The sequence below is a fragment of the Elephantulus edwardii genome, unplaced genomic scaffold (genome assembly GCF_000299155.1).
Source record: "Elephantulus edwardii isolate Elephantulus edwardi_28Jun2011 unplaced genomic scaffold, EleEdw1.0 scaffold00015, whole genome shotgun sequence".
Taxonomy (NCBI): domain Eukaryota; kingdom Metazoa; phylum Chordata; class Mammalia; order Macroscelidea; family Macroscelididae; genus Elephantulus; species Elephantulus edwardii.
The window spans coordinates 9464330-9484626 of record NW_006399765.1 but is presented as its reverse complement, the minus strand read 5'-3'; the positions used below and the strand labels follow the sequence as shown (position 1 = coordinate 9484626).

General features: G+C 45.1%; 1 protein-coding gene and 1 pseudogene across 1 annotated transcript; one reads left to right on the top strand and one right to left on the bottom strand.

Annotated features, from left to right (window-relative positions):
• Nucleotides 1–557: 557 nt before the first annotated feature.
• On the bottom strand, nucleotides 558–16507 carry TGIF2 (TGFB-induced factor homeobox 2). The gene is made up of 2 exons (XM_006881498.1): nucleotides 16316–16507; nucleotides 558–1076 (listed from the first exon to the last, which is right to left on the bottom strand). The coding sequence occupies exons 1-2, from the start codon at nucleotides 16505–16507 to the stop codon at nucleotides 558–560; spliced, it is 711 nt and encodes a 236-aa protein (XP_006881560.1).
• Nucleotides 11937–12194, top strand: LOC102850504 (annotated as a pseudogene).
• Nucleotides 16508–20297: the final 3790 nt, after the last annotated feature.

Genomic DNA, 20297 nt, shown 5'->3' with positions numbered 1-20297 from the left:
TCTCCTTCCCCACACCTGAGCTAACTACTCCCATTAATGCAAACCACAGCAAAAAGGGGAAAATAAACAGAGGTTAGCGAAATCTAAACATTCAACCAGAGTCGGTTCTGTTATATCTGCTGAGTTCCTCTTTTGTTCACAATTTTGAACTTGGAATGTCCACACCGGCTTAACAAGAGGTTCCACTCAGGCACCACTTGGAACCAGGGTAGAAGTGAACCTGGCAGATTTCCAGAGCCCTGCCCAGGACACAAGGCTGGAAGCAAGATATCCTGGGAGTCTCTGGAGAAGCAGCAACAGCAGCAGCACCATGTCTGTCTCCAATCTCAGGACTCCATCATTGTGAGGAGGTCTGGAGACATGGCTGAGTCACGGAGGAGAGGGCCCCATCACAGTGCAGTGATGCCAGCTGGCATCTTCTTGCAGAAGACCCCTGGTCAGAGGAGACGATCCTGATGTTTGGCAGTGATGCATAGAAAACCCTCTGTGTGGAAGGGAGCCAAAACGGAAACCCAGGACAACTAGCTCAAGGCTTGAGCACCCATACTGGCAGATGCCTACTTGGGGTTTTCGGAGACTAGGGGTATGGGAGTGTGCAGCAAAGGTGGTGACAGGTCCTGCTGCTTCTGAAGCTCCATCTCAGCAGCCCTTTGTAATGCCACCTCTACCAACAGCTGGAAGCTGCTGAAGTCCTCCTTGTCCTGCTCTGGGGGTGTGGGTGGCGGCGTGTTGAAGAGTCCACCTGTAGGGCTTCCAGCCTCTGCCCTGGTCAGCAGGGTGAGTGTGTTACCAGGAGCCAAGGACTTGGGGGGCTCTAGCTCCCCCTGTGGGAAAGAGGCTGTGGGCTTCTCCCCCTGGCCTGGGTGGAGTGGCATGGAGCACACAGACAAGGAGAGCACATTGGTGGGGGCTGGTACGGAGACCGCCATCACGGAAGGGCTGTTGCCCCGGGGGAGGACCACATCTGAGGCCTTACCCCCACGGCGGGAGATGGTAAACTGGTTAGGGTCTTTGCCATCCTTCCGAAGCATGTCTGGCAGAAGACGCCGCCGGGCATTGATGAACCAGTTACATATCTAGAATGAACATAAGAGAAGAAGATGAGTCCATGTGTCCAAAACAAGCTGTGAAGCACCCACTATGTTTTAGACTTCAGGGGCAGAACAGCAACAGACAGGCTTTCTCAACCATCACAGAGAAGTTCACAGTCTGAACAGTCAAATGAATGTAAATGCAACTATGATTTGGTCGAAGAAAGAGGGCGGGTAGGCAGTCTTGTTAGTGACAAGAGGAGCCCACTCTAGTCTTTATGGACCCAATGAATTATTTGGTGAAAGAATTAACTCCTAGAGATCTAAAGGTTAACTTGTTTGGAAAGGGAAAGCATTTTGATTTAGAGGAATAAACTTTGAGCAAAGGCCTAGTAGCAGGTGGTAACAGAAAGCCTATCAGGAAGGACTCAGGAGGATGAACAATGTGGCTGGAGTTTGGTATCTAGATGTTACCTTTATAATGTAGATTTAGTGCTTTAGTCTGAGGCCATTAGAGAACTCTAGAAGGTTTTACTACATGAATAACAGAGTAGAAACAGATAGTTGGGTTAGTGGTTTAGTCTACTTTAGAGGCAGTGGGTTAACGAGAGAGGATTATTCACTACTAAGTTTCTAAAGGCACCAAAGGACTATCATTTAGAAGACAAATCATTCTGTTTCAAGCAAAACATGGCCAGTGGCTCCATATGGATATATATGCATCAACATTCTCAAGACTTTTCCTCATGCACTGCTCTGAGAAAGAAACACTAACCTTGACCCTGTTCTTATCAAACTGTTTATTCACTGGAGCTCTGCACAAGGCATAATTGTTCATTGTCTGTTTGCTTTAAAAAAAAATTAAAAATTGGAAGCTGGATACAGTACCCTACTATTTTATACGCTACACTTTAGGAACTTACCAACTGATTTGCAAGGACACTTTTGATACCCTGACTCATGTCTATCTGGACTCTTTAACAGCCTCCCTCTGCCTACCCTAGACTCATAACTATTCCATCTAGACTCTTTTCCCAAAATGCAAATGACTACCATTCCTCTTCTATGAAATGGCTGTGTCTCCTACCATCTATAGGTTTCATCCAGACTCCTCAGTCTGGGTGTTAAAATCCAACCCTGTCTACTCAAAATGTGGATAAACTGTTGCATGAGAAACTGATTCGTGCACTGCAATCCCAGAGGTATGCAGTTTGAATCTACCAGATACTCTGCTGGAGAAGGAGGGGCAATCTCTTCCTGTACCAGTCGGATCGAATTTGACGGTGTGTGTACACACACACACACACACACACACACACACTAAAGAAACTGATTCGCTCTGTAAAATTTCACCCAATTCACAATAAAAAGTCAAATCACAAATCTTCTTCTACCAAAGCCTACCTTTCCAACCAAGCAGACTTAATCCCTTCCCACCTTTGTATTCTTCAGCCTGGTAAACTGTGTACCAGCTTTCATTCCAATCCCATTTTTTTCCCTTCCCCCCGTTAAAAGGTCCTCTTTTCTACCTGAGGAATGCCTACTATCCTAAATCTTGGCTGATCTAAGATGCTAGAAAACAGGCTAAAATTGAGGGAAGAGGTTCTTATGCCCAGGCTGGCATAAGGCCTGGCATAGTCCTTTTTTTTCCTACATGAGAGGATGACACCATAAAGGTAGACTGACATGTTTAGGGAGAGTGTGAATAGTTTCTGCACATCTAAGTGCAGCAACATCATGGCATCATTTTTGAACCATCTAGGAGGGAGGGCACCAACCACTCCTATCCTTTCTCATTTATTCCTAGAGATACTGTAATCTTACAGTAGTTCATCTGGACATTATATAGAGAGTTATGGGTTAAATTAGAGAAGTTTCTAAGTTTCATGAATGGTATAATCTCATATACCAATGCTGTACTGAAACATCAATTCTTACATTAACTAGTCAACTACAATTGCAAATCATAATTTGCAGGTCCTTCTCCCTCTTCTCCTCTGTTGGAGGGATCCCCATTATCACTTTGCCACCTCAGAAGTAGGTTATCTCCCCTGTGAAGTGTTCATCCGATGCTACTGAGTACTGCACATGTATGTTAGGAAGCTCCAGTGGTGTAGCCCACAGTGGGCTGTGGTGCAAACGTCTCCAGCAGCTCAAATCCACCAGTCTCTCAGGGAGAGAAAGTTGGGAAGTTTCCTTCTGATTTTATGGCCTTGGATACCAGATGGAGGGTCACTGTGAGTCAGAACCAACTTCACGGAGGTATTTAAGCAAGAAATCTTGTTCACTGGAAGGCCAATGGTCAAACCCACCATCTAACAAGTGAAAGTTGTGTCAGTTGCTTCTGTTAAGGGTACAACCTTGAAAACAGTACCCTTTCCTATAGAGTAACCAGGCACTGGAACTGACAGCACTGGGTTTAGTTTGACAGATACAGAATTTTCTTTTGGTAATCACACTTAGTCCTACGCAATCAGATCAACTCAGGTTTTATAACAGACAAACATAAAAGGCTTGGCTGTTTAACAAGTCAGGAGTCCAGCTGAAGCCTGGGCTGTCAGAACTGGAGGAGCAAAACTGACTGCTTTCTTCACGCATTCATAAATTGTTCTAAGGGGAGCTCTGGTGGCCTAGTGGTAAGGAGCTGCAACTACAATCCCAGAGGCACGCGGTTCGAATCCGCCAGATGCTCTGCTGGGGAAGGAGGGACAGTCTCCTCCTATACCAGTCAGATCTGATTTGACGGTACACTCACACAAAAATAATAATAATAATAAAAAAAAAATTAAATTGTTCTAAGATCAGTAGTAAAATCATTACAAAAAGAAGTCAACAATGTCCCAAATGTTTAATTTGTACCAATCCATCATTTCAGACATCCTCCATTCAATATCCCCACTCCTCTGTGTCCCTTAGGTTTGGTGGTTTGCAGGACAGTCTCACAGAGATTCAAACCTGTCAAGTGATACTGTAACACACTGATGAGCCATGGGCCAGGCAAAGCTGGATGTTGTGTCCCAAGAAAGCTAGAGTCCCAAAAGAGAGCTCCCATGAGCTTTATATAGGCCTCCAGTAGGGTAATACAATAAATACTTCATCATAAAATAAACAATCTAGGAAAGACATTTTGAACAATAAATCTCTGACATTACAGAGCATAAGACTTCCAGCTTATTTTACTCACTAGGACAGCGAAAGGTGCTCTGTTGGCATATTGTTGCTATTAGGTGCTGACTAAAACTGATAGCTACCTTATAAACAGATCAAAATCCTGCCCTACCTCATGATCTCGGTCATGCTTGAGCCTGCTGTTGCAGTCTGTTAAGTCAATTCATCTCCTTGATGCTGCTTCTCTTTTTGCTGCTCTTCTACTTTTTCCAGCATGATTTCTTTTTTTCTCGGGACAACATGTCCAAAGTATGTTGGATGAAGTTTCATCATCCTTGCCTCTAAGAAGCACCGTGGATGCACTTTCTCCAAGCCAGATTTGTTTGTTGTTGTGTTTTGGTTTTTTTTAAAAAAGTTTACATTACAGATTTTATTTTAAAATCTAAATGCACTCTAACTCATTGCCATCAACTTGGAATGGACTCAGAGCTGACCCTGCATTGGGTTTCCAAGGCTGTAAACCACACAGGACCCATCTTTCCGCAATTGAGCTTGGTGGAATCCAATCACCAGAGAGGCTTCTGGGTTAGCAGTGACTCTGTATGGACGAAGTCACTAGAGCACCAGAATCTAAACAAAGATCAGAATTAAATCAAAAGCAATTATAAATTTTCATCCATCCGGAAGATTTTGTCTGGGTATTCTTTCATCAGCTGTCGTCTGGCAGCAACTGTGGATGCATACAGAACATCATATCCTCAGGAGAGTGATGCAATTGCAAAGAGCAACGTTGAGTAAATCCTGTCCAGGGTGCGGCAGTCCACTGGCTTCATGGTAAACAGGCAGTGTTCTGTGGGAACCGACAAACTGAGGGACTAGTGTACCTCCCGGGGGGTGGCTTCAGGGTGACAGTGGCCATCTTTCTCCCTGGCAGGAATGCCCGCCCTTGTTTTGTTTTGGCACTCCATGGAGTATTCTATTCAACACAATTCAAAGGTATCTTAAAAAAAGACATCTTCAGTCTTCTTTATTCACTGTCCAACTTTCAGATGAAAAAGAATCAACTGAAAATACTTTGACTTGCATCAGGTGCATATTAGTCTTTAACCTTTTTTAAGAGGCCCTTAAGAGCAAATTTTCCCAGTGCACATGTCTTTCGATTTCCTGACAGCTTCTACCATGGGAGATCACTGTGGAGCCAAGTAAAATCAAGTTATTGACCGCTTTTCACCATCTGTTATAATATTACCTACTGGTCCAGTGATGAAGACTTTTGTGTCCATGATGCTGAGATATAATCTTTGATCATTTTCAGCAAATGCTTCAAATCTTCACTTTCTGCAAACAAGCTTGTGTTAACCACATAATGCAGGTGGTTGATGGGTCTTCCTCCAATCCTGATGCCACATTCTTCTTTATAAAATCCAGCTTCTCACACGATTTTTCCAACACAGATTAAAGACAGAAAAAGGATATAATCCTAATGCATACTTTTTCCTGATGGCATCTTGTGCTTGTCAAGTTTGAATCCACCAGCTACTCAACAGATGAGAGATGGGCAGTCTCCTACCTTAAAGATTTTAGGCCTTAAAAACTTAAATGAGGGTCACTATTCGTTAGACTCAATTAGCAGCAGTGACTCATAGAACCACAAAGTTAGCACTTCCCAGCCTGCTGGGAAGTATACCTTTTGACTACTTCTTGTTTATTCAAGTAATATTCATTTTGTGTCTATGATGCCTAGACCCAGTTTCTTTCTTGGTGCTAGGGAGGCTCTTGAAAATTAAAACAGATACACATTTTGCCCAAGGAGTTTTTAGTTCATATAGTGACGGTGACTGGCAATAAACAAATAGATGAGGGTGAGAGAGTTCTATATATGTTCTGGGAAGGATAACAGCTAAAGGATAAGAAGTGCCACCTGAACAAAGTTGAGGGAAAAAAGTTCTGGAAAGAGGAAAAGCATATGCCAAGATGCTGGGGCAGATGTGTATTTGGCTTGAAGAATTGATAAGAAGGGGAATGCTAAGTAGTGAGCCTGGAAGTAGGCAGGGCTCGTCCTACTAAGCCAGAACACCCAGGTAAATAGTTAAGGAGTTTATAAATAGGTTGAGCAGTACCTGCCTCCCCAAAAAGAAAAAAAAAACAAACCAAAAACAAAAAGAAACCCAACCTCATGTCTACTCTGAACCTCAAGAATGTGGTGTTATTTAAAAAGTCTTTGGAGATGATAGTGACAGTAAGATCACACTAGATTAGTTAAGGCAGACACTACATCAAATGACTGCAGTCCTCAGAAGAGAGCACCCACAAGAAGAGAGATAGTATGAAGACCGAAAGAGAGACTGGTATGATGCCTTCAGAAGCCAAGGATTGCTAGGAGCTGTGAAAAGGGAAGGAAGGCATCATCCCTCAAATCTTGGGAGCATGATCCTCTTGAAACGATGATTTCAAACTTTTGAACTTCAGTTATAACAAATAAATAGATCGTTCTCAACCACTCAGCTTGTGAAATTAGCCCTAGGAAACTAATACAGGATCCAAGTGGAATTCTTACTTGAATCCCACACTCTAGGTCCTTCTCTTCTCAGAAGAACAAGTACTAACTGCTGGAGAGAAGACAGGTCTTGCCCATGTAAGGACCTGCAATCTGTGGCCCACAGCAATGCTTAGCACTTACCTAGTATTTATTTAAAGTATTACAGGCTCAGCTTCCTCAGGACTCCTGTACCAGTTTCTACCCCTAGACATCAATAGGCTTCTTTCTTGGCCTGTAATTGAGCAAGTTCTTGGCTTCCAACTCCCCGTGTGCTCTGTCCAGCTGTCTCTATACAGTGGAACCAACAGCCTCTTACTGCAGGAGTTGGCATGGCTTCATTTCCAGGTGACTTAAAGTCAGTAACTGTGAACAGGAAAGGCTCTTGGGCTTAGCAGGGAAGAACCAAAACCTCCTTGTAGTCCTTGCTCCCTCCTCTTCTTTCCATTCCTCATTCCTTGCCCTTATCCTGCCACCAACATAGTCCTCTTGCACAATCAAGTTGTTGCTATTGTTGTATACCATTGAGTCAGAAATTACTCCTAGCTGACCCTTTAGCAGGTTTTCAGAGGCAGTTCGTGGCACACAATAAACACTGAAAGGGAGCTCTGGTGGCATCGTGTCAAGAAGCTGCTCTGCAATCCCAGAGATTGTGTGGTTCAAATCCACCAGATGCTCTGCTGGAGAAGGAGGGACAATCACCACCTGTATCAGTCAGATCTGATTTGACACACACAAATAAAAAATCTTTTCTAAATTAAAAAAAAAGAAAGAAAGGCATTGAAAGACACTAACATGAATCCTGATTGGAGCTGCAAGGGAGCTTAAAGGAGAAACAAGGCTGAAGAACCAACGTGAAGGAAAGGAACTAACTTCTGTTAGCCACTTTTGATACCAGAGATCCTGACAACCTATTTACTTTGCATTACTTTTTTTTTATTTTATTAATAGTGTGCATACGGTCAAATCAGATCTGACTGGTACAGGAGGAGATTGTCCCTCCTTCCCCAGCAGAGCATCTGGTGGATAGGAACCATGAGCCTCTGAGACTGCAGTGCAGCTTCTTGCCACTAGGCCACCAGAGCTCCCCCACTTTGCATTACATTTAATTGACACAAGTCTGGAAGGTAGTGACTCACTCATTACCCTGGGTAGTTAAGTACTGTTTCCAAAAGCAATGAGAGGGAACTGGCACAGCTAAATTCTCATCCAGGTCTCTTGGATTAGGCTTCTTCCATTGTTCTTTACTCTAGTTTACTCCACTCTCACCAGAGAAGCAGAGGGGTAAACCATTTTCATAATCCTAATAGCACACTACTGCTGAACACAAAGCCTATCAATTACTCTTTTAAACAATTCACACCTAATTAATCATTAGTGTACAATAGCCCTAAAACAGATTCTGTAAGGAGTTCCACTTTATGCCAAAAAAGGAATTAAAGGCCTGGGATCAGAGAGGTTCAGTAACTTGCTCAAGGTCACAATGAGTGAAAAGGCTTGAACTGAATCTAGATAGACAGCTTGGTCAGTGAATCATTACTGCCAGCTAAGAAAACAGGGAGGATGAGAATTGGTCTTGCTCAGGTGCAGGGGACTCTTCAATTACTTGTGATATGGGAGAGAAGTGTATCTCTTTGCCTCATCGTTGCCTGCAGGTGAGATAGCTGGGTCACAGTAACCTGGGTCAAGTGAAGCAAAGATGGGTGTTTTTAGAAAGCAGTAGGATAAAGGCAGTAGATGAAGGGGAGCTTGGGGAGTTTACCTACAGCTTTGTGGGCACTAGCCTCTCACTGTACCTTCTACTTTGGCTTATGATTCTGAGAAGAAAACTAGTTAGGAAAAACTACCATCCCTCTTCCCCAGCCCACAGAAAACTTGGCAGCATAATGGCTATGTTTTGTCTCCTCAACCAACAGAAATGCACAGCTGAGGGGGCCTGCCAATATGCCAGCTGTATTAGCAGCCTGTGGGGATTTCCTGCCCCAACCTCATGCCCAAGTCAGTAAAAGGGCATATGACTTGCCCCCACTCAAGTCCCTTGCGGAGGTAGCAGGGAGAATGCCAAGGTGAATTCTGTAACTGATGGGGCCAAGCTCAAGCTTGATGCTGAGCCTGTGATGCCTGAGACCCCGTTTCTACTATAAAATAAGAGCCCTATCTGAAGGTTGGCTGCCCTGTCAGGGCTTTCTAATCAGTAGCTGAGATGAAGGCCATGGGAAGAATCGCTATGGCAAGTGGGAATGTGAGGGGGAGATGCCTCTAAAGCTGCTGAAGGCCATGAGGATGGGAGTGGGCAGCACTTCAGTGTAGTTTCAACTGTGAAAGACAAGCTATAGCAGGAAAAGAAGTGTATACAGGGAGAGGCCTTCCCTAAAGACCCTGATCCAAGCTTAGAATTACCTTGGAAGTGCTTTTAAATAAAAATTTTAAAAAATAATCATGAGATAGTCATTTGCTTTCTAGATTGGGGGGGAGGGGTGGCAGAAAGAAGGGACAACAAACAGCCCAGCAGCTGCTTGCTAATAGAGGAAAAATCAGGAGTCTATGGATTGAAACCCACTAGCCAGATGCCCAGGTTTAGGAACCGTGTGTCTAGCTGTCTGCTTTAACTACCTTGGGAGTCAAAATAAAAAAGCTTACACAGAAAAGTAAATACACAACCAAAAGGCCTTGAGGTGTGGAGACAGAGGTCGCCTGTGGGAGGAATCTGAAGGCAGCTGGCTTTAGAGCCAGAGCCAGGAGAGGCTCTAGACGATAAAGGCAGGCAGCTGGTTGCTAGTCCTGAGGCCAGGCCAAGCCACTTCTGCCCCACACCTTACAGTCTATGCAGAAGTCCTTATCATCTCAGGGGGCCTTCTCACTCCATTTAGGCTTCCCAGGAGAAGCCTTTACTAACCAGAGCAGCTCAGCTGCTTTTTTTTTTTAATCACATTATAGGTGGTAAGAAACACTTACCACATAGGTAATTAAATAATTACAATGAAGGAGGCAGTTTGAAGGCAGTATGGTACCTGTTGTCTTCATATGCACCCCACACATCCCTTTAGGATCATAGGAGAACAAAGAACTGAGGAGAATGGGGACACAGATATCCCCTCCCAAAAAGGCAGCCCCAGAAGAGCTTAAAAACCAAAAATCTAGCCCAACCAATCAGGCTTAGAAGGCATGGGAAGAACCAGTGAAAATCCTTTACAAAAGATTTTTTCCCCCTTCTCCTGACAGCCTAGCCCCTGGCAAACCAGTTATAGTTATGTGATTCACTGACATGCTAATGAGTGCTTCTGGGCGGGTTAAAGGAGACAAAAGAGATGCCCCCAGGGAGAGATAAAACAAGCTTGGCAAAATGTTGATGCTTGTTGAAGCCAGGTGGCTGGTACCAGGGCTCATTTTAATAACCTCTTTTGTGGATATTTGAAAATGTCCTTCTTAATAAAAGGTGTTTAAACTTTTAAAATTAAATACAAGGGAAAAAAAGATGCCTTGAGGAACTTAGTCTGTTTTTTTTGCTGATTGAGGAGCCACTTCATTTCCTTACTTTTGAGGTCTTGACTGTTGATCTTTTTATACTTTATTCTCATTTTCTGTCATTTCAACAATCACTGATCAAGCACCTGCCAGATACTACAATAAAGAGGGCAAAGTCCTGTCTATACGATAGAGTTGTTAGGTAAAGCCGAGTTGGTTCTGACTCATAATGGCCTGAGGTTTATTAGAACTAAATACTGCCTGGTCCACTGGAGCTCACTGTTGCAGTCCCTTTTTGTCAGTTCATCTCACGAGTGTCTGCCTTATTTTTTTCCCCCTTCAATTTTTCAGTTGCATTTTTCTTCCACTGAGCTGCTCGCTCGTAGGTTTGAACTGCTGACTTTGCAGTTGACAGGCAAGTATTTAAACACTGTTCCACAGGAATCTACTCTAGAATTTCTCAATGTCTTAAGAGTCAGCTGCAACTCACAGTGGTCCTTCAGAGACCTGCTCCATTCAGATGAGTTTTCAATCTCTAATCTCAGTGCTGGCAAGTTAGAAAAAAACTTCCAACGTTGACTCTCCACTGAGTTTCCCAGGCTGTAAATCACACAGGAGATTGCCCACCTTATTCCCAAGGAACAGTTAGTGGACTCAAACAGCCAGAGAGAGGCAAGGCCCTATGAGTGAGCAGAAACTCCCTGCAGACTACACCACTAGAGCTCCCTTCTAGAGTTTGGTGAAATAAGTAAGCAAAGGCAACCAGGAAGCTCTCTAGAGGCAAGGATGATGAAACTTCATCTCACAAACTTTGGCCATGTTGTTAGTAGGGGTCAATCCTTGGAAAAAGACATCACTCATGCTGGAAAAGGTCGGGAGACACCAAGAGAGGAAGACTGACAAGGACATAGTGACTGCAACAATGTACGTGATTATGACCAGGATAATGATGCCAGTGCAGGATAGGGCAAGGACCAGATCTTTTGTTTAGAAGTTGAAATAGGCCCAGTGACACCTAATAACAAATAAGCAACTACATCTCTCTTCTAGGAATCACTGACTCAGCCAGTTATAGAGGAAGGAGGAAAGCAGTCTAAGACAGTGAGGCAGGAACAGAGGACAAGGATGAGGCCCAGGCCATGAAAAGAAAGGCAGTGACAGTGATGTTATTAGGACAGTGGGAACCAGCAAAGGTTTCTCAAGTGGCCAGATGACTGCGTCTTGCACCAAGATGGGAAAGAGATGTTATGAAAAGGTAAAATGAGACTGAGAAAAGGCTATCAGGGGAACTCCTGAGGATGAAAATGGAGCCAGCCAGCTTGAAGAAGTTATTGATTCTCAGTAGTAGAAACTGAGGGACCAGTGAGGCCTGTAAGCTGATGTATGGGCGAGGACACATTAGGGACTCTCTGAGTCTTCATCAGGGGCAATCTGATCGTCCCTACTCACACTCAACTGCTGCAGAGTCAGAACTCACAGCTGACTTTTACCGGGTTTCCAAGGCTGTAAACAGCAAGAGGGTATGGCCTAGCCATAGGAAGGGCAGGCTCGAAATGCTCCATCCAGAGTTAGAGAAAAGGCATGTATTTCTGAGGGGCCTTCATGTACACTGCAGTGGAGGCTGCACAATCCCAAAATACGGCAGGGAAATCCATAGATTCCTGAGCTCCTTGATTGGGGGCCGTTAGCCATTGGGGATCCTCTCTCCTGAGCCATTTTGCACTTGAAGAGGGCGGAGCTACGACTCTTTCTGTGCTATCGTCTCAGAGCTGACTGAAGTACTGAGAAGCCCAGCCATGGACCCACCAGCACGTAAAGAAAAACGCATAGTTAAAGAACCTGTCAGCAAAGTTGAGAAAGCCAAGCAAAAATCAGCGTAGCAGGAGTGGAAACAAAGAGCAGAGATCTATGCCCTCAACAGAGTCAAGACAGAACTGGAGCAGTAGCAGTTTGATGAGTTCCGTAAACAGATGCAGCCTCCTGGAGAGTCACCTCTGGTTCAAACTAAACGGGACCTTCAAAACACTATTTGCCAGTCTTGCTACCAGTTTTAAGCTGAGATGGCTTATTTGAGCTTTATATAACTGGACAAGAAGACATGTGTTATTCCTAAAACTGGATAAATCTGATTTTCACTTCACTGGGTTCCTCCAATCAAAATGTCCCAATGCTTTTTGAAAATACTTGCTTTCTTCTAATAGTTTTTTTTTTTTAAAAAAAAAAACCAACCAAACCCTTTTTTATTATTTGAGAAAAATCAATGTTTCTTGTGAAACTGTGCATCTTTACCAACAATAAAATGGAAAAAAAAGAAAAAAAGAAAAATGTGGAGTATGGCACTTGAGTTAGCAGGGTAACTCACTATGGACTATGCTCTATCAGGAGGGGTGGGATTCCAGCCTGCTCTTCCTCAGAGGCCTCCAATGGCTACTCTTTGATCTAGACTTAAATTTCTCCAGTTACGGTCTATGGCTATGATATCCCAAAGAGTCTACTTGTCCAGAAAAATGTTTTGGCTTTTTATTACATTGTGATCATGACAGGAATATAATAGTCTACAACTACAGACTTAACTCAAAAATTAAGTGTCTCTGTCATACTACATACACCACTGTGTAGAGACAGCAAAGTATCCTCTACTCTTTTTAATACAGTTAGATGCAGTATCACTGGCTGCTTGCTTTAACAGATGTGTATTAGAGGAAAAAAAAACCAAGAGATTTTTAACCAGTTTGTTCATACTTAATTGATGTGATAGTAAAAATTATTCACGTTAATATACTGGGATGGATGGCTCATGAAGATTAATTTTTTGTTAAAAGGAACTGGTATTGTTACTAAGACCTAAGAAAGTTTCCCTAAAAGAGCAATTATTCCAAGGCATTCTGAAGGAAGGTTGGACAGGACAGATACAAAGCACAATGGGGCTATCAGTAGTGATCCAAAACCTAAACTGGAGATCAGAACTTTTTCATGAAAAACACAGGTTTAGCAAATGACTCAGGTGAAGGGCTAGGGCTGTAGCTGGTTGTTCAGAACTGTCTTGGTTGTCTAGTGCTGGTATAACAGAAAGCCCACAAGTATTTTAACAAGTTAAAATTATGTTGATATTTAACAAGCAGAAATTTACTTTCTCATCATTTAGGAGCTAGAAATCCAAATTTAGAATGCTGGGTCTACATGAAAACTTTCTCTGTTAATTCTGGAGCAAGGTCTTTGTTTCATCAATTTCTGCTTCCCGCTTCCTCAGAGAACTCCACAGTGTATAGGCATCTATCTTATCCTTTCCCTCTCTTGCTTCTATAACCTCTTTTGTAGGTGGGACTATCTTTAAGGATGTGAAGATAGACTAAAACTGTAGGGGAACGCCTGCCATGGCCAAACAGGACAGGAACTGCAGGGTCAAGGAGGTGAACGGGGCCCATTCAGATGGACTAGGACAATGAATGAGACTGAGTCAAGCTCTCTACTCAGTAGGCTTGGAAGACTGAGGTGACACTCAAGGACTGGCCTCTACCCAGAAGAGAGATGGCCGGGCTACTGCCCAGAGAGTCTCAGAGAATGCAGGGTTATTTTCAAGCCCTAAAAGCCAAAGTAATTTGTTCTGCTAGACTTGAGACTTGCTTGTTGCCGTCATCTCTTCTTTTTATCCAATTTCTCCCATTTCTGATGCAAATGTCTACCTTATGATGTTCATTCCACCATCACTGGAAACAATTTATGATCTAAATTTCAAAGGTTCACAGAGCAAGAATTCTTCTGTCCAGGATGGAATATGCTCAGAATCTTACCTTATTTGATTGTTGTTGTTGATTGCCTTCGAGTTGAGCCCGACTCAGTGACCCTATGAACAAAAGACGTGAAGGTCCCTCTACAACTACCAACATATATCAAAGTTCACAGAGTTTCCGGAGGCATGTTATTTAGGAAGTGGATGCCATTCCTGCTTAAGACGAGTTTTTAGACTTAGAGCTAATTTATGAGTTTCGGGTATCCAGTAAATGTGTTTTACAATGTAGGAAGGACATGAATTTCAGGGAGCTAAAGGGTAGAATGTGTCCTTCCTCAAATATGTATTGTAAACCCAACCTCCAGGCTTGTGGTTATAATCACAATGGGAACTGGGTTTTCTTTGTGGTGTTAATAAAGTCATATGGGAGTAAGGTGTGCCTTATAAAATGAGCTAATTAAAGAAAAAAAATGAGCTAATTAAAAAAGCAGAAATGGGGTTAGATATAAAGACACATGAAAAAGCAGAAGCTAAAGAGGCAAGGAAGGCCCTTCCTTCAGAAATGACAGAGACTTAGGGAGCTCTGGTGGCTTAGTGGCAAGAAGCTGCGCTGCAATCCCGAAGGAGTACAGTTTGAATTCACCAGATGCTCTGCTGGAGAAGGAGGGGCAATCCTCTCCTTTGCAAGTCCAATCCTACTTGATGGTACACAACAAGAGGAAAAAGACACAGACTTGACAAAATTTAGACTTCTAGCCTCCCAAACTAGGAGAAACTAAATTTTTGTTAAGGGTAGCAAAAAAGACCTGAAGGCCCTGAGCTCAAAGACTCAAGGTCTTGCAGAAATTAATGATGAGACAGTAAACTCCTACAGTTTGTACTGTATCCTGAAGACACTGGAGTATGTAACATACTCAGATTAGCACCTTAGTGCCCCTAATATTTAAAGTAATAAAGTCTGAAGAAACAAGACTTGATGCAAGGAGACCAGAAAAGGCACTGCAGAACTAGGCACACTTGCCTTTTAGGCTCTATACTGTCTCAGCACCCTGCCTGATTTGCTAATGTCTCCCAGCAATAATCACTTTTTGCAAAGATCAGTGACAAGGTCTGCGCCACCATTCCCACGACAAACTAGATACTACTTCAGGGTAGGAGTATGTCTGGTCCTTCTTTGGGAATCCAACTCTGTACAGTAGGAGGGATTACTCAGAAGGTCCATCTAGATGTCATGAGACATCAAGACCTTATGACATAGCAGAGACCAGAATATCGGAATGGAAGTACCTACTGATTTAGCCTTGAATTCTTCCCAGCCTCTCTTCTGTACATCCTATGAAATCGTTACAATCATTTTTCCTGTTCAGATGAGGAAAGAGGAGCAGGAAGCAGGCAGTGAGTTGGCCAATGTTCAGATTTCCTCTGGTGGAGAAGACATGACCAGAGTCAAAGTCTCTGACTCTAGAGCCTTCCTCAGATACCATATATTTACCCACTGCCCAGTAATTAAAAAGAAGAGTCAAATATTGCCCATGAGGCTTTGATAAATAGGAATAGGAGCTGGGATTAGAAGATGGAGGACTCGGGTAGAACAGAAAGATTAATGGAAATCAGAATTACAGAAGTGAGAAAAGTGTGATTACATTATGAGTATTTTAATAATAATGTTATAAAACAAGATAAGTATAAGTGAAAAAACAATGTGCTTTGTAAAATTTCCCTTAAATCTCTCTGCAAACATACGTATACATGCACATGCGTGCACATCCCCTCCTTGGGGATTCTGGAGTTGAGGTAAAGGAATGAGAGGAAAAGCACCGCACAGTGGAGTAAAGGGATATGCAAACACAGGAGGAGGAAGGGGCTTGGCTGGCTCAGAGGAGAAGCAATGGGTGAGGCCTGTAATGCTAGATTAAGGGCCTCTATCTTCCCAAGGGAGGCAAACTGAAGTCAAAGGCTATTAGACCAAGATGTCCTTAATATCATGACAGCAGAGCAAAGACACCTGGAGATAAGCAGTAATGGCCAAACCAAAAAAAAAAAAATTAAGGTAATACTATCTTTATTATATTGATTATCTTTGAGCACCAGTGTACATGGTTCACACAGCACACATCCAGTTCTGAATCTACTCCTCATTTCCTCCAAACAAGTCAGGTAGAAGATTTTAACCATCACTTTAAACTGGGGAGTAGACCTGCCCTCAGCTCCTATGTGGCAGATCCACATTTTCCACTCAGAGCCCGGGAGTTCCAAATTCCTTTCCTTAATATGATTCTAACTCATTTCTTATCTGCACGCTCTACTAGGTACAACCAAAGCCCCACCCAAACATAGCTCCAGGGCTAGGGGTTAAATCCCAGACTTTCAATAACTTCTTACCTTTCCTCACAGCACTAGCCAGAGACTAGAACCCAGGAGGTCTCCTGCTGCCTCCTTCCTTACCTGCAGCACTGAAAGGTTGGTCTGCCCAGAGAGGCTCAGTTTCTCCTGTTCTGAAGGATAGGCATTGTAGCGGTGCAAATACAGCCAGTCCCGGAGGATTTTCACAGACTCCTTAGGCAGGTTCCCTCTCCGCTTCCTCTTGCCCGCCAGAGACAGGAGACCTTCGTCCTCACCGAGATCACTGTCAGACATGGTGGAAGTGTCTTGGGACAAGGCTGAGTATGGAGCAAGCCTGGGGCAAGTGACACAAGGGATGAGGAGTATCAGTACCACACGCTGGCAGCCTCTCACTCTTTTCCTGGTCTTCACACACTAGTAGAGTCTGGGCCAGAAGTTGAGGAGTACCATACCACAGGCTTGGGTAAGAGACAAAGAACACTTGACAACCTCTCCCTTTTAAGGACCAGGTAGTCAACCACCGGAATGAATGGCAGCTCATTAATACGCAATATCAGAATGACCACTGAGGTCTAATGACCTCCAAGCTCTCAATTGAACACTATTTAATATCATATTTAATTCTCACAAAGCCCTTGTGCTGGAGAAATTGTCATCATTTTATAAGCTCAAAGAAGTGTCCAAGAGCCAACTGCCCTTAGTTACTCCATGACCCTGCAATTGCTCTTCTAGGAGTATACATGGGAGAAATGAAAACATACATCCATGTAAAACCTTGTACATGAATGTTCATAATATTATTCATAAGTCACAAAGTGTAAACAAATTCAAATGCCCATTAATTGATTGATTAATGGTTACACAAAATATTGGCATAGTGAAATAGTAATAGTTTTTAAAAAACCCCTCAATTGCCATTCTGATTTATGGCAACCTCATGTGGACATAAGTCCTCAATTACTAACCAAAAAGATTTCTAGTTCAAACCCATCCAGAGACACCTCATTTGACAAGCCTGGTCACTCTGCCTGCCTTAAGGCCATGACCTTCAGAAACCGCAGCCTACAACTCTACTTAGTCATAAAAAGGAATGGAGTTAGATATTCTCTCTTTCACACACACACACACACACACACACACACACACACACTACTGTATATGTTACCACATGGATAAACTCTTGAAAATATTAAGTAAAATCAGACAATCAACAAAAGACTGGATGATTTCATTCATATGAAAAATTCAGAATAATCTATAGGAATTCCTATAATTGGAGGAAGTTGATTGGAGTTGCTTAGGACTGGTGAACAAGAGGCTATAGAGGAGACAAAGATAAAGATATAAAAACCAAAGGTTACTGTTCTTTTCATCATGGTGGTTATATGCTGTCACTGTAAATCAATTGGGAGGAAACTATCCATCTTTCTCCTGTGAATTTGACCCAGGTGCTTGGGTTGGCGACACAATTCTTTACTCACTAGGCCACCCGAGCTTTTTTTTTTTTTTTTTAGGTAAGAAAATTATTTTCAAATTGACTGGGGCACATAACTGTGACTAAACAAAAACCCACTGAACTTTACACTTGAGTGCTTAGTATAAAACATGAACTAGAAAAGTTGTTTTTTGAAAGAGAAAAACATCCTACAGAACACTAGTGGCCTAGTGGTAAGAAACTGTCATGCAAACCCATAGGCACACTGTTCAAATCCACCAGTTACTCTTTGGGAAATCTCCTCCCCATGAGATTTATAGCCTCTGAAAACACTGGAGAATCAGCTACAAAAGAGTCCCTCTCCACATAATGGCACATACAAACTACAGTAAGGTAGTAAAGTAGGATCCAGATCATGCAGTTTATCCCCAAAGACTGAACACTACCACCCTACTGTTTCCCAGGTGTTCATGGAGCAACTCATAAAACATTTACTGACACCTACTGTGTAGGCTGCATAGATAGTAGTAACAAATTGTTCCTCCAGGTTGTTTCCCCTGACCTTCTCTTTGGTCTCCTGCCTACCACCATTCCTCCACGGAGCTGAGTGACCCTGAGGCAAGTCAGTTTCTTCCTTCTCTGAACTTAATTAAGCCTCACCCTTCCTTCTTCGCAAGTCACAAGAAGAGAGCTGGAAATTCAGCTCAGCTGCTCACTGCCCAACAAAGTTCCTGTCCACACAAGCAAAATATATTTACATTTTAAAAGCAAAAGTTTCAGGCCAAACAGATGCCAGAATCTCGAGGCTCCTCCCTCCTCAGCCTTTTAACAGCTCCCCCAGTCAGACTCTGGCATCTCCCAGGTTTTGTTTCCTCAACTTGGGCTAGAGCCCAGATCTCTGGGCCGGCTGGCCAGGCTTTCGAGGGAAGGGTCTACCCTCCACGCCAGGCCACCTAGAGGTGATCTGGGAGCCACTCATAGGTGCGGCTGCTCAGGGCAGGCGGCTCTCCGAGGAGCAGACATCTCTCCAAGGAGCAGACATCTAGGGGCAGGCGGGCCAGCTGGGATTTGGGCTCCAGGATGCAGCCCTAGCAGGCGGCCAGACGTTTATTCAAGGTTATCTGTACAAATTCCACCCTGGCTGTCAGCCAGGCCCTCGCCGAGAGGATTCCTGGGGTTGGCCGTGGGGATGACCCCTTCGGTCTACACAATCTCTCCACCGTGACGTGCTGCGCCTCGGCTGGCCTGCAATACACACACACACACACACACACACACTCACTCACACACACACCCTCCTTCAACAAACATAACAAACGGCATTCAGAGAACTTTCACCGACCCGCCGCGTGACCCCTGGAACTCCCAGAATTTTACCCAAACACATACATACACACACACGGTTTGCCAATCCTTTGGCTCACCCCAACAAGTGGGACCCACGCAACTAACAAAATTCCTGGATATCCGCCCACCCACGAACTCCAAGCGACCTGCCCACCCACGATCTCTCGGACAGCGACAGCGCCAGACGTCATCACACTAGCGGTCGGTCCTGACCGCCCACTGGCCGGCCGCGACACCCCCAGCACAGCACCCCTCCACGCTCCCGAGGCGCCCGCTCCCGCACCAACTTTCTGACAACTCCCCCGGCCGGGCTCCGACACTCCCCCGGCCGCGCGCTCGCGCTCGCATTCCCAGCAGTTCACACAAAGCGCTCAGCCTCCCCCGCGCCCGGACCCAGCCGGAGCACATGGCTCCCCGGGCGGCCGAGTCCGCCTGCACTCGGGGGGCTTCCCTCCCACACCCCGGCCCCCAGCCCCTAGTCAGACCCCCGCCTCAGCTCCCCACTCCGGGCCCACAAGGCCGGCGGGGCCCCGGCTCTCAAAGAAAGAAAACTCACGTGTCGGTCCCCAGGCAGGAAAAAGTTTGGTTCCCACCCCCCTTCCCCGGCGCTGGCTGACTTCGGGGCGCGGGGACGGCCGAGCGTGCGCGCTTGGCTTTGTGCTCCGAACTCGGCCCGGAGGGGGAGGGGAGGGGCTGGGCTCCCACCTCCGCGCCGCCCCCCAACCCTGCGCCCAGACTCCATGTTGGCCGCCCCCGGCCCGAGGGACTGGGCGCTGGGCCCGCCGGGGGCTCGGCTCGCTCGCGGCCTGCCCGAGGGTCCCGCCGCGCACAAACTTTCTCCGGGTCGCCGGCCCCACGCGCCCCGCTCCCTTGGCCCGCCCGGGAGTGACAGATGCCTCGCAGACAGACTTTCCTTTGTTTCAGAGGAAACGGGAACTCGCGCGGGCTCCCCAGCGCCCCCGCTCCGGGGCCTGCCCGCGGCCCCCACCCCAGCTGTCACTCTCAGCGGCCCCCTCCCCGACGCGGCCGCCGGGGGGGCCCAGCCGGCGGTTAGCAACGTGCACTTTTGAAACCAAACAAACCCGCCCCCCGCGCGCTCACCCGGGCCGGGGCACAGGCGGCCCTCTCGCGGGGTGGGATCCTGAGGAACCGAGACCCCCCCCCAAAAAAAGGCTCTCGAGCGAGCTTCTCCGCGATGGACTAGACCCCAGACCGCCCTCCGTCAGCACCAAGCAGTCAGAACTCACAAACACACTCGAGCTCACACACCCACAATCGCACACGCTGGGACGACGCCCCCTC

Coding starts and splice junctions, on each gene's coding strand:
- TGIF2 (XM_006881498.1), bottom strand. CDS start 16,507: ATGTCTGACAGTGATCTCGGTGAGGACGAAGGTCTCCTGTCTCTGGCG. Junction 1,077..16,315: donor CCAACCTTTCAGTGCTGCAG/GTAAGGAAGGAG, acceptor TGTTCATTCTAG/ATATGTAACTGGTTCATCAA.